General features: G+C 35.7%; 1 protein-coding gene across 4 annotated transcripts in view; it reads left to right on the plus strand.

The window, feature by feature from the left end:
• Window positions 1–15,141, plus strand: part of TMX3 (thioredoxin related transmembrane protein 3) — a 45,328-nt gene that overhangs the window by 13,101 nt on the left and 17,086 nt on the right. For 3 of the 4 annotated variants that reach the window (XM_017867083.1, XM_017867086.1, XM_017867084.1), the window contains 6 exons: window positions 305–350; window positions 1,604–1,684; window positions 3,753–3,852; window positions 4,466–4,543; window positions 10,418–10,484; window positions 14,005–14,103. In XM_017867083.1, the coding sequence (XP_017722572.1) occupies window positions 305–350; window positions 1,604–1,684; window positions 3,753–3,852; window positions 4,466–4,543; window positions 10,418–10,484; window positions 14,005–14,103 (471 nt within the window). The remainder of the gene's footprint in view (window positions 1–304; window positions 351–1,603; window positions 1,685–3,752; window positions 3,853–4,465; window positions 4,544–10,417; window positions 10,485–14,004; window positions 14,104–15,141) is intronic. The other variant, XM_017867085.1, reaches the window with a different exon arrangement.

Here is a 15,141-nt window from a genome sequence, read left to right on the forward strand (position 1 = left end):
TTTTTAAACCAGAATATCTTTTAAAATAAGTATTTTATAAATTTTTAACTATTCTTTTGACATGCATTTCTTATTTTGTCATAGTATTTTGTGCAGGTCACAGATTGGATTATTAAGTAATTGTTTTGTATGAGAATGTCCTGTTTTTTTCTTTTGTGTGAGTTTATATTCTTAAGACTTAAAAACAACGTATCTATATGGGTTGTATAAATATTTCTATATTTTTAAAGTAAAAGGCTCATTTGTTACCTAGTTTCTCATATTTAAAAAAAATTTAGAATGCTTTATTCTTTTTCTTATCAAGGCATTGCTTCAGAGTTTGGAGTTCGAGGTTATCCAACAATTAAGCTGTAAGTTGAGTGTTGTATGTTTATATGTGTATTTTTATTAGTTCACTCTACTTAGTAGATTCCTTGGAGGATTGAAGATTGGGGTTTGGCCATTCTTTATAAGTGAAGTATGTAATTAAAGGAGAGGGACTGCTTCTTTATGCTTTTCTTCATATTTAAGTCATCATGTTGTTTACGGCTAATTCACATGTTTTGCTTGCTGTGTGATATGCGCTGTGCAGGACAAGGTATACAGTCATAAATTATGAAAGGTCTTTTTCCCTTGAGGAGTTGAAGCGTGGATTGTGAGATAAAAGAAATACAGAGAATCAAAGTTGATTATATTAATTCTAATCTGTAGGTGTTGATCAAGTCTATTATAAAGTGTACAAGTTGAAAGAAATGTGGTAATTCTAAAGGACTTGTTTTGTAATCATGACTTCATTGCATTTTCTCATGATTTTCATTAATCTTATTTTGGTAATGTGGGGAGCTGTGGAATTGTTCTGAAAGTGATTTTATAATAAAGTAAGTTTAAAAAATATTTTAACAACTCAAATTTTAAATGTAAAGGATTTCAGTTTATATCTTGGGTTTTATGTTGACCTTTCTCCTTCCCCACTTTTAAAATGTTTGCTTAGCCTCTTTTACTTTTAAGTTAAGTAAATCATCCTATCTTTTCTTCTGTTTAATTGTAAGTATTCTATTGTGCTTCCCAATTTTTCCTTTTTAAAATTTTAGTTAATTAGGCACACAGATTAATTCATTGGTTGGCTTTTGAAGAATTATGTAAGTTTCTAGAAGAACTGTTTTTATGCATCGTTTTACTCTGTAATATTGGAGCATCAAATAATTGTAATGTTGTATTAACATTTGTTTTGCCTCTTCCAAAATACTTGTATTTCCCTGTCCTTTCATTTACCTTTTGAAAGGGAACATAGTGAAAATTATAGTGCTTTAATTTTCCAAGCTCTTGACCATGAGTGTATCGATTATTTTTCAGAAGGCATAGATACAATGCAGTTATCAAATGCAGAGTAAAATATTTTCATGTAATTTTAATAGAATGCAGCCTCTTTCTTTTGTTTTGTGTTACTGGTCCTCTGACCAGCCTAATGCCTACCATATTTTATGTGAGAGCTAATTCTAAAACTTCTCTGCATTTGCTATTTTATATAATATAATTTTATGAAACAGTGGATAATGACTAACATTAAATATTAAAACAGTTAAAACAATCTGGGTTTTAATCTTTTTTTTTTTTTTTTTTTAAGATTAAAAGGGGACTTGGCATATAATTATAGAGGACCACGAACAAAAGATGATATTATTGAGTTTGCTCACAGGGTATCTGGGTAAGTTATTAGGAAAGGCCTTTACTGTATGTTACTAATATTTGAAAATTAAATATATTTTGATAGACTGTATTGAACAAACATATTTTAAGGACATACCTAAATAAAATTTATTTGATTATTTACTTATGAGAGAAGATAGGGTTATACAGCATATCCAAAGAAATGCTTTAAAGAAACAGAGACCATGGTTTGTATTATATACTTGTTAACCTCACGTTTAAATTCATTTTGTCTATAGAAGAATTTTCCCTAGTGATTTTTTTAATACATTTTCCAGATTTTGATTACGTGTAGCAACTCTGTGAATCTTTATTTTATGATAATTTTGCTTTTGGACTGCCTGGTTCAGAGTTTTCAACAAAGCCTTGGGATATTATTGTTCTGAACAGACTTGGGCTTTCATCCATACTTCTTTGATACTCGAAAATGTATTTTAGATACAACTAAAATATTTTTCATTATTTATCATGTACTGCTTTCTGCCAGCTGTGAGGTATTCGTGCATTTTATACTTAGCATGTGACATAGTTAAAACCCAAAGATTATTCAAGTTACTGATCCCTAAGGTTTTACTGATAAGGAAACAAATTCCTTTGTAAGCATTTCTTGTTGATTTGAATTTGTCACTGATTTATTTAAATCTATGTTTTGATGGGATATAAAGAAAGTCAGTGCTTAGAATTATTTAACATGATCATGTGAAAGTTCTTGAGGAGAGTGGTCATCAAGCTGTGTTAATCTTTATTGGCTTTAAAGTATAGGCATTTATGAGTTTAACAGGATATATTATACTGATAGTTTTAAATAGCTTTAATTTAAATTAAAATGGAATGGATTTGTGGTGGTACAATACTGTCTCAAATTATTTGAGAAAATTCACAGGATTAGGAGTGATCTTTACATATTAAATTTGTGGTGCTTACTGATGTAATTTTCACTGTATTTTTCTCATTGACCATGTTTCATTTTATTTCCTTTGTGAATAAATAAATTTTGAAATAACTTTGTGTTGTATGAGGGGAGTACCAGTGGGAGGTACTGAATCCTCCCAGGATTTATATTAGTCACTATGTTTGGGAAATTTTTAAAGAGTTTTGGTTGAGGCTTAAGAAGGGATTCATTCTCCTGATGTAATTGGAGATTACTCTATTGTAGATGAAATTTCAGGAGTCAGTTCTGAAGTTGCATCACTTGCAAGTTAATTACTAAGTATTAAAATAGAGGCGAGGGTAGAGTGATGATGCAATGCATTATAAGGATTTTGAAAATATATTGGCTTGTGTTCTGCTCTTTTTATAAATGTGGTAGAGTGAAAATTATATATTATAATATATACACCATATGTAAGAGATGACTACCTCTTCTTAGTTTTTTAATGATATTTTATAATTGAAGTGCTTTATAATAACCTATGATGTAATTCATTTCTCAATCTATTTGCTTTGAAAAATGCTTGTATAATAACATTTTTTGTTTTCATGAGGTTCTTATGTAATGTTATGACTGTCATTTTCCGTTTTATTTTTTCTGAAAATGATTAATGATATGCTTTTTATACTTTTGGATTTTAACCTCCGTAGGGTACTTAAAAAGTGTATACCATTTAAACTGACAGAGTAAGATATAAATATTCTCAATAAAGTACTATATATTCCTGAGATGGTATTTCACAGTGTTTTTTGTGAATGATGTTTTAAAAGGGAGAAAAAAAATAATTCTCTTGGGATGTGTTTTGTTTTAGGCTGAGGATTGTAAATGGGCAATAGTTGTCTTTTTGCCTATCAAAATACTGGTAATGATGGTACTCTCTGAAGGGATGTTTTGACACTTATTTTGAAACTGATAGATTAAATTGTGGGTACTATGTTAACCTTTTATATGTATGTGCAATAGTAGTCATAGACCACAGTTTTGTTAGATTCATGTGGATTTTGTGATATACTTAAAATGCAATTGATATATTACTAAAAATAACTTGAGACATGATTAGTTATAGTATAAATAGGAGTAAATTATGTACTTCAGTTTATAATTCAAGTTTGTTTTTTGTTTTGTTGTGCAACAGGGCTCTAATTCGACCACTTCCAAGTCAACAAATGTTTGAACATATGCAGAAGAGACACCGTGTATTTTTTGTTTATATAGGTGGAGAATCACCTTTGAAAGTAAGACTTTTTTATTCCTCAGAAACAGATGTATTGTAATTTAATTTACTGTGTAATCAAGACCACTAGAAACTCAGAACTTATTCTGCTCTTACTAGAAATATTTTCATTCGGTCTAAGTACTTCTTATAATAAAAATACTTCCTTGTATACCCTCTGTCATGTTTGTCTATATGAAATAGAAGTGTGTAAAAAGTGAGTAGATGTTGCCTGCCTTAGTATTTTTTCTATTATTAACCTGGTTAAGTCTTGTACTGCTTTTTCAAATTCTGACTCTTTGAGACTGCAGACTTTGTATGTGTATACACACATATCATCCTATAATCATCACCATCATTTTGTTTGTCTAATTTATAATTAAATGAATACCTACAAATTGAACTTATGTTATATTCAATGAACTTTATTTGAAGAAAGATAAAAGCTCTTAATTACGTTGGCTTTGCCTTAGAAACAATTTTATTTGCTTATATTTCTTCTTTTCACCTAAAAGGATATAAGGTAGCAAATTACAGTGGTGACTCTTACTACATAAGGTAACTCTCATTGTTTAATGAGGAATGAATTTTGACCTTTAACATTTTCAATGACTGTTTTGTTTGTATCTTCATAGGAGAAATACATAGATGCTGCTTCAGAATTGATTGTATATACGTACTTCTTTTCTGCCTCAGAAGAAGTGGTTCCTGAGGTAATATTTAACATTTGATTTTAATGACAATTTTATTTATTAAATTATTACTTGATTTAATAAATAAAATTTATTTATCATTTCTTGATTAAATTATTGATTTTAATATCAGATTTATTTACTGTGATGTGTGTAGAAAGAGTAAACATGCTGATTCTTTACTACTGGTATTAGATTTCTTTTTATTAATAAACAAATACCATCAGATTCATAGCATTTAGGGATTTACATTGGTGCTTCTTTCTTTTTAAAATAAAAGCAGTGATGACAAGTGATACCTCAAACTCCTAAATTGGCTTACAAGTGGTGGATTATTGTGTGTGTGTGTGGCAAATACTGTGATTTTTGGATCCTCAAACTGAGATAGTGGTCCTCACTAAACTAGTCGATAAACAGAATATCATAAGTGCCATGAAAAAAAAATAAAGGCTAGGTGCAGTGCCTCATGCCTGTAATCCCAGCACTTTGGGAGGCCTAGACGGGTGGGTCACCTGAGGTCAGGAGCTCGAGACCAGCCTGACCAACATGATAAAATCCTGTCTCTACTGAAAATACAAAAATTAGCCGGTCATGGTGGCACGCATCTGTAGTCCTAGTTGCTTGGGAGGCTGAGGCAGGAGAATCACTTGAACCTGGGAGGTGGAGGTTGCAGTGAGATAAGATTGAACCACTATACTCCAGTCTGGGTGACAAAGCGAGACTCCATCTCAAAAAAATAATTATAATAATTAAGGCTGGGCCTGGTGGCTTAACGCTTGTAATCCCAGCACTTTGAGAGGCCGAGGTGGGCGGATCACAAGGTCAGGAGTACAAGACCAGCCTGGCCAACATGGTGAAGCCCCATCTGTACTAAAAATACAAAAATTAGCCAGGCGTGGTGGCGCAGGCCTATAATCCCAGCTGCTCAGGAGTCTGAGGCAGGAGAATTGCTTGAACCCGGGATGCAGAGGTTGCGTTGAACCGAGATCGCGCCACTGCACTCCAGCCTGGGTGACAGAGTGAGACTCCATCTCAAATAATAATAATAATAATAATAATAATAATAATAATTTTTTAAAAATTTTAAACAGTGTAGTAGTTGGGGCAAATAGGAGTGGGATGGGTGCTATAGGTTGATTGGTCAAGAAATGTTTGTCTCAAGAACATACTTGAAATGAGACTTTTATATGATATGAAGGAGCCGTGCAAAGATCTGTGGATACAATACTCCAGAAACAAGGAACAGATAACAGATGTCCAAGATGAGAACACACCTGACATAATACGGAACAAAACAGTAGGCCAATGTGACTGTAGTGCATACAGTGCGATGGGAAGTAGGTAGAGAGCAGTGTAGGCTTTGTAAGTCATGGCAGTGCATGTGATGAGGTTGAAGTTTGTGACGAACATGGACCAATGTTCTTGTTTAAGGACATTACTCTGTGTTAAGTGCAGAGTGCATTAAATAGGTATGAGAGTAGGTCCACAGATACCAATTGAACTTTTGCAGTAATCTCAGAAATTTGGGCTTGATGGTTAGTGAGAGTTGGGAAGAAGTGAAAGGATTGTTGTGTTTAGAAGATAGAATTGTCAGAGCTTGCTGATCTGGAAGAATAGGAAGGAATCAAGGATGACTCTTAGATGTTTTGGTTTGAACAATTGAGTAGATGGTGGTATTTTATGAGCTTGAGGAATATTGGAGAATGAAGAGGTTGAAAATATGGAGAGTGAAAAGTGCTTTGAATTTTCATTTTAATTTGATTCAGAATGTCATATTGGGAATCTAAATATAAGCATCAAATAAGCAGTTGGACATAGGGGTCTAGAGTTAAGTCAAGGCTGTGTAAAGAACCTTCCTAGACATGGGAAGCAATTTTTTAAGGAAATAAGTAGGCCCAGAACCTGAGGTCAGCAAAGGAAAATGAGAAAAAATAGTAAATTAGGAAAAAGAGATGAGTTGGAAGCCAAGATGAAGTGTTTTAAAAGGAGTTAACAGTTTGTGTGAGAATTTTGCAAAGTGATCAAGAAAATAATGAGAGGAAAATAACCACAATATGTGCCCACATGGAGGTTGTTGGTGGTTTTCAGAGGAGTAGTGGGGACCAAAACCTTATTGGTGTTTGAGAGACACTGATGGCAAGTAAGAAAGTGGAGATCGCAAGTGTAGACTTCTCTTCAGGAAACTTTTAATGAGTAGGGGACCTTAGGAATTTGGCAGTAACTCAGGGGAAACATGAGAGAAGTCAGGGGAGTTTTTCTTTTGAATCAATATAAATTATAAAAAAAAATTGAAATATTTTTCTTTTCACAAAGGTAAGTCCGACATTTCATTTCTTTTAAATGTTTTAATGTTTAAATATTTTAAGATTACAGACTTGCCTAAGTAGGTGTTTAATGCTTCCTGCAATATATGTAGGTGTTTATCTTATGTACCCCGCAATGATTTTCGACTCCTGGAGGAACCTCAGTTTCTGGACAACCTAAACCCATTTTGGTTTGCCAAGTATTTTATGCATATGTATTTACTTTTGAAGGGGAAGGTAATGTCATGGGATCCTTAGGTTGTCGCTTCACCACCAGAAACCTCTGTGGCCACTAGTGCCTCTGCTTGGGTTTTGCTTGCACCCACTGGGCTTATTCCGCCCACTCAGCCTGGCAGGCTGCACTTGGCTCATGCTACAGGCCCAGATCCCATGCCTGCCAAGGATGAGCCACGCATGGAGCAGCAAGGGGTATGTGAGTGAGCAAGTGTGGGATCTGGCCACTGCACACAGCCAGGCATGCTGGCTGCCACAGGGAAGGCAGCTCCAGGCACCTGCTGCATGTGAGGCTGTGGCTGGACTAGATGTGCTGCAAGTGGCTTCCACTGCTGCAAGAAGCAGCATCTGGACAAGGGGAATGCAGTGGCACCTGAAAGCTCAGAAAACACCAAGAACTGCAGAGCCCTGAAGAGGGTGTTAACAGTGTGTCGCAGCCCTGACTTGGGGAGCCCCAAGGTCTGGGCTCCCAGGAGGGTCATAGCTCTCCTCTCCTTCTTGTCACCTGCAACATGGTGACTGGGGGGCATGTTTCAGTCCTGTTTGCATTACAGCTCCTTCAATCCCTCCATTGAGTGGTTCCCAAGTTCTTGTCCCACATCCAGGAAGAATGAGGCACATGGACAACTGGAGGTTGAGCAAGGCAGAGAGGAGCTTCATTGAGCAACAGAATAGCACTCAGGAGACCCGAGTAGGTAGCTCCTTTCCACAGGCAGGTCATCCGGACAAGTCTGTGTCTGGCTTAGTCTGGGGTTTTTGTGTGCTCTGAATTGAGGAGGTGCATGCTGAGTGGTCCATGGGTGGCCACGGTCAGGCCTAGAAAAGGCACTATCCAGTTGGCTGTATGGTCATCAATGAAGTTCTTACTCCAGACCGTGGACTTCACCCAGAACTGGTAGCCTGGCCCCCAGGCTTCAGGCCCTCCTTGGCCGGAAGTTGGGATTTTACTGGGGACCCACTCCTTCCTGGCTAGGAACCTGTCTGACTCCCGCCATCATCATTATACCGTCTGTGGCACCCAGGCTGTTCATGCCGAGGAGTGCCTGCAGATTGTGCTGAGCCAGCCTCTCTCCCACGCTTGTCGATGTCCAAAGTCTGGAGGAAGCCCAGGCACTGGTGGGAGCTGGCGTGTCAGTGCCGCCCTGAGCACACACACCCGACTAAGTTGCGACAACACTCGGGCTCGGCCACAACTTTGTTCCAACATCAGAGCGGGCACTGGGAGCAGGAAGAGGCCAGGGAGCAGGAGCAGGCATTTTTGAACCTGCAGGAGTTGGGGGGGAGGGTGGCTGCTTTCTGAGTCCCAGAGAGCTCAGGGATGCCAGGGTCCAAAACCACTGCTGAGCAGCTTCAGCTACACCCGGGAGCATGGGGCTCCCGCCCCACGAACTTGGTAGCGGGTAGGACTCTCCCGCCTGTTCCCGGCCCCCACTGGCTCCACGGAGCATGCAGCCGCTGCTGCACCTCCCCTGCTGCAGCCGGCATTCCCGCAGCAGCTGCTCCAGACGGGCTGCCACTGCCTTGAGTAAGATGAGGAAAAGAGGCCACACTTGCCATCAGAATCTCCGACAGCGTTCCCAGAAGGTTACAAACCACTGTTCTGGAATGCCCTGATGTAACATAAAGGCTTAAAATGTACTAGAATCTGAACTTCTTACACATTTTTGTCTCCTAAGTCCAGTGAACCAATTTTTGTATGAGAGATGAGAATGTATGCTAGGTCCTCATCTACAAAGCTTTGCAAGCAGTTGGCACTTGGAGTGCACCAGAGGATTTGCTGTGTTCTAGGCCCTGGCACCATTTGACACCATCTTAATCCTCAGATAACAATGAGGTGTCTTAGGCCAAAATCCCTAGAACCCAGAGAGCCTGGGTAGGCATATATATAGCACCTGTTATGTAAGCATATTTAGTATTTGTGCATTACTTCTATTATTTTTTTAATTGGCCTTCTCAACTAGTTTGTTTAGTCATTCTTTATTCCTGAAGATGTTAATATCTGTCATCTCCCTTTTTTAGTTTTAAGGATGTATTTGGAAAAGTCTGCTGGGGGAAATAATAGTTAGTTCAGAGAAATAGGAGTTTTACTCCCATAGATGATTCTCAAATAAGGGCAAAGCCCTTAATTTTGTGGTCTTCCCATACTTTGAATATTAATGTTTTGTCCTTCAGAGCTTCATTAGCCTTGCAACTGGTATTTATGAAAACCCCAGGAGATGCAGTAAGGGGGTACAAGGATGAATTTAGACAGTTTCTGACTTCAGAATACTTACAGATGAACGAAGGAGATTGGCGTGCAGACTATAACAGTAATAGAAGATAGTTGAAGAAAACACGGGAGAGGAAGAGAGCTTCAGAGTATGTGAGACTAGATGGCTGGAAGATTTGAGACTGTGTCATTTGTGTTCTAGTAAGAACCATTCAGGGATGTTGATGAAAGAGGGAGGTGCTGAATGCTGAAAAATACTTCCTAAGCATCTGTGTGGATGAGTTGCCAAGAGCAGGTGAATGGAGCATGCTTGACTTAAGAGCTCTTGCACTGCCCTTAAAATTGTTATTTTCATAGTGCTATATCGTTTTTTAATAGTAATGTAACCAAATCATTCTGTATTATTTTCTGTCTCCTGAGATGTGTCTCCCTCCCTTTTTGATTTTTGCAGGACAACTGTCTTTATTTTTATTTTATTGTTATTTTTCTTCATTATCCACTCATTTACTTATTTATTTGCCATTATTTTCAGTATTACCATGCTCATGTCATAATTCTTTGTGGTTTACTCAAATTATTTGTCTTCTGATCTGATATTTGTTTTCTAGTATAATTTTACTCTCGAAATAAGTACAACTCAGGTGTAAGCAGCTGGTACTTTCTGAATGAATCCCTTATTACTACTGTAAGTGGCTTATAAAGCAGTTTACACTTTAAGCAGTGCTCTCAGTTATGGTATGTGACATAACTCTCATAATTGTTCTGTGAGGTAGGCAGTCTCAGTGTCTTTATTCCACAGATGAGGAAGCGGACTCCCCTAGGTAAAGTGGCTCATTATCACACAGCCAGTGAGTGGTGGGGAAGGACTTAAACCTAAATAGGCTGATGGATGTTTAAGTCTGTTATCAGTTAAAAATAATCCACAGTTTTTACTATAGCAAACAGGACATTGTACCAGGGGATATATAAAAAGATTCATATATACTCCTCAGATGAGTTTGGGATTGACTGTACTCTTTGTTTGTGACATTCTTTTTTGTTATTTTTACGTGTGTTTGTGTTTTCTGGTATCTCAAGACTTTTGAAAGTATAGTTACTAATTAGAATTTTTTAGTGATAAAAGTTATTTAAACTTCTGGTTTTTTGCAGTACGTGACACTAAAAGAGATGCCGGCTGTGCTTGTGTTCAAAGACGAAACTTACTTTGTTTATGACGGTAAGTTCCAAGTCTTTAACTCATGTAAAACATTTTAAAATTAAAATGTCTATTATACGACTTCGGTGGAAGGATTTTGTAAATGCTTCTACTGTTTAATGAGAATAACAGTTCTCATTACTTAAGACTGATGTTTTGGGGTTTTTCACCCTTCAACTTTTAGTTGTTATTTTATTCCGAGCTTTACCTACACAACATTTCTTTTGTTGTTGTTTGTTAAATTGTATGTGTTTTGAGGAATAAATTCTATGTGATTTTATACATTACTTTAAAATGTTCAGAATTAATTTTTTTGAAGTAACGTTTCAGATACAGAAAAAGACTTGAAGAAGTAACACATGTTCAATAGTGTTGAAGCCCCTGTGTATCCCTCCCTAGCGACATTTCCCCTTAGCTGTTAGAAATAACCGCTTGCCTACTATTCAACATTTCTTCACTGAAGCAAATACTTGGTCTACTTTTAAAATATTTTAATTGTAATATCAAACATACATCGCAGTAAAGAGAACGGTAAAGCCCTGCATACCCATCACCGAAGTTAAACACTTACCAAGATCTTTGCCCATCATGACATTTGCTCCAACTTCAACTTTGAATTTGTTGAAGTACTTTAAAGCAAATTGTATTGGCATTTCATCACCATGGGCTTTATATTACGCATCTCTTTATAAAATGTAGGCTTTTTATTTGCAGATAAACCACATGCAGCTACAACAACTAACATTATTCCTTGGTATTTTGAAATGCCTACTTTCATGTTTTCCAAACTGTGCTCTGAGATACCCCAGGGCAGTGCAGCAAACTCACAGGGGCTACAGGGCATATTTTAAATTTCAAGGGAAACAGTGAAACTCGACATCTGTAGGACACCACAAAGCCACTCAAAAGCAAAAGTGAGTGCAGTCTCAGCTGATAGCATTCTTGCTAGCGTTCTGAATTCTAATTCAATAAAATTTAAAATCCAATTTCTTGTTCTCACTAACCGCATTTCAATGCTCGGTGGGCTCCTGTGGCTTGTGGTTAACATGTTTGAGGCCAGATAGGGAACACCCATTCATTCAGAAATATGCTAGAATGTGGTTTTCTTACTGGATTCTATGTGACAGAAAGGAAACTAGGACTAGATGAAAGCAGTAAACTTTGAATTGCTGAAATAATTCAAATGAGTAGAAGACTTTTCAATAAAAGGAACAATTTGTTTTGTTATAAGTAGCATTTTAATCGTTTTGACAGTCATGTTATTAGACTACATTTCTAATCTTTATTGTCTTTAAATAAATGTGAGAGCTGAATTTTATTTGTTTCTATAGATGATAGCCACCCATTTATGCTATCATATAAAAGGTACTATCTGCATACTTAAGTTGACATTTTCATTTTATTTACAAAGTAATCTGTGAGGTAGGTAATAAGGCAGATAGATGAATACCCCAGGATTACAAAGGATATAGCTAAGAATGTTAGATAAGGAGACAGACCTGTGATTAAATAGCAGGTTTATCATATGCTTATTAAGCCATCCATTAATTGGATGTTTATTGAATGTCTGTATTAGACATTGGGCTTAAAAAAGAACTTCAGAGAAACTTGCGTGTATGAAAATATAAGAAGGAAAATAATTTATAGCCACACCTAGTCTATTCACCTGCTCTTTGCTTGCAGTACGCCTCATATAAGCACTTAATGTATGTGATCTTATATTTGATCTTTACAACAGTCCCTTGAAATCAGTATTCTTAGCATTTTACAGATAAAGAAACAGGATTAAAGAGATTTTTTTTCCAGTTTAAAATACTTAATCAATGGTATCAAAATTCCGTCTTCAAATCTCTTGTTCTACTATGAGTTTCTTAGCAATTCAGAGAGGCACTTTGTTTCTTCCTTTTTAGAACAAAACAAGACCTGATCATATCTGTTTAAATATAAACAGATGTTTAAATATAAACAGATACCAGGTTTTTGAAGCTGCCTAGGAAAGCATCCCCTTGTTATAGCTCCACGTTTCAGATACGTTCTCCCATGCTTAAGAAAGACAGGAATATAATATGTTAAGTTTCTATAGGTATCGTAAAGATCGCATTTTTCTAACCTGCAGTAGTATTTAGAACCTGCCTGAAACATTCAAAGCAGAGGCTTTACTTTGAATCCTTATTTTAGATATTTAATGGTTGCTAATGTTTAGAAGCATTGGAATAGGGACTCAGGAGGATATTTTCTTTCTTATATATATAATTTCAGCTTTTAGATTCAGAGGCTACATGTGCAGGTTTGTTACATGAGTATATTGGATGATGATGAGGTTTAGGGTACAATGATCCCATCACCCAGGTAATGAACATAGTACCCAATAGGTAGTTTTTTAGCCCTTGTCCTCCTCCCCATCTCCCAAGTGTCTGTTGTTCCCATCTTTATGTCCATATGGTACCCAGTGTTTACTGCCTACTTCTAAATGAGAACATGCAGTATTTGAGATGGTTTATTTTCAAATGAAATTCAAATTGATCACTGTATGCAATCTCGTAGAAAATTTGCTTTTAGCATGGAGTGGACGTTGTGGCCCAGTAATCAATTTCTAGTTTTATGTTTATTTTCCTAATTTGTAAATTTAAATCCATAAATACTTTAAGATTTGCATTGTATCACTTATTTTTTGGGTTTGATAACTTGAAAATGTTTTTTTCCGCATAGTAAGAAAAAGCATATCTTTCCAGAAGTCATTAAAATCCAATCTTCAACCAGATGTATTGGTAGGCTTTTACAGACATTTGCTTTACATCACCTTTTTTATGCAATTGTAATAATTTTGAACAATTACTTAAGAATTATATTTCTAATCAGGGTGTAATATTTCTCTTAGATATTATATTTCCTACGTGCTTAGCAGAGGAATTATTTTATATTGGAAAAAAGCTAAGGTACTATGATTTTATATGTGTGTTAGTTGTACCTTTGAGAAAGAGCTGTAAACTAGGAAGACTGTCATAAAGAGAGAAGAGCAAAGAAATAGTAATAAAAATTACCTATAGTGCCATGACCCGAGTGTAACCATTGATCCAGGGTCACCATTTAGGAATAACTGACTTCATTTTACCATTCTATGAGTTTATCTTTTCATACTTTTTTTTTTTTTTTACAGAGTTACAGTTACACTGTTATATATTGTATTATAACCTGTATTGTTTTGTAATCTGTTCAGTTATGTTTTTTTGAAAATTTATAAATCTTTCTTGACATGTACCAAAATTTGTTTAAATTATTTCCAATTTAGGATCTTTTGATTATTTCCTTTATTTTGAATTATTTGTATGCTATTTTTAATGATGCTATAAATGAAGATTGCTTTGTGCATTAATCCTTATGTACATTTGCTCATACGCTTGCAATAAATTCCTAAAAATAATATTTATGGACGTATGATTCTCTGTCAGGCATTTTATACCTATTACCAGATTAAAGCTATTATAACTATCTTAAACTCATATTTATACTAGAATTTGTCAACCTTTGTCTTGGTTTTAAGAGTATGAAGATGGTGATCTGTCATCATGGATCAACAGGGAAAGGTTTCAGAATTACCTTGCTATGGATGGCTTCCTCTTATATGAACTTGGAGACACAGGTAACAAGCATATGTACAAGTCTCCATCACGTTACATGATTTTTCTTTGATTGATTATTTAAAATCTTATTTTGTAGGAAATGAATTTAAGCTCTATTTCCTAACTTATTTTTTTATTTTAGATCTGAATGCCAGTTCTTTATGAGAACATAAACTGATATTACCAGAAGATATACCTTTGCATGTGGGTCAGTGATTAAAGCGATGGTTTACTAATAGAACTGATGGTGACAAGGAAAACAAAAAGCCTGGGTAATAAGAGAGTGAGAAAAATAACCAACTAAGAAGCTATACTCAGGAGACTGATTTTGTGATAGGAGTTAAGATAAAACTTAGCACAACCTGTTTATAAGGCCTGCTCTTCCCTGTGAAAGGGAAAAATGTAAATTAAATTTGGCATGGTTTCTTAAAGTTACACTGTTGCAAATGACAGGCAATGCAAATATAAACACAAATACAAAAATGAAAGCTATGAGAAGCCGATTATATGGTCTCAGATGCAAACTATGAAAACTATAAGAAGCTAACTGTAAGTTTTAGGAGAAAGTGTTTTATAAATTTATAGCAAATTAGAAATGAGAAATCTTGGTTATTGGTGCCACATTTGTTTCCATTAATAACTTTATGATAAGTAGGATGGGAGTATAGCTTTTGAGTAAAACAATGAGAAAATTTTATTCAAGACTCAGTTTTTTTTAATGTAAGTAATAGGCGTAGGGTTTCTTCTTTATGATCGCCTCCTCTTAAATCTAATTAATAAAAATTAGAGACATTCTTACATGTTCTCCTGTTTTAACATTTTGGGGATATTTCTGTTCTCTTCCTGAGCTTGCTTTTAATGTTCTGTGTCTAGGGATATTTCTGTCTTTGCTTATCTTTACAGAAGGAGCTATGTATTAGCTCATTATGGGAAGTTGCTGGGGACAGTGTCAAAGACTGTGGTTTTATTTTATTTTATTTTATTTTTTTTTATTTTATTTTATTTTATTTTTTGAGACGGAGTCTCGCTCTGTCACCCAGGCTGGAGTGCGGTGGTGC

This window comes from Rhinopithecus bieti, unplaced genomic scaffold (assembly GCF_001698545.2).
Source record: "Rhinopithecus bieti isolate Rb0 unplaced genomic scaffold, ASM169854v2 scaffold_2272, whole genome shotgun sequence".
Taxonomy (NCBI): domain Eukaryota; kingdom Metazoa; phylum Chordata; class Mammalia; order Primates; family Cercopithecidae; genus Rhinopithecus; species Rhinopithecus bieti.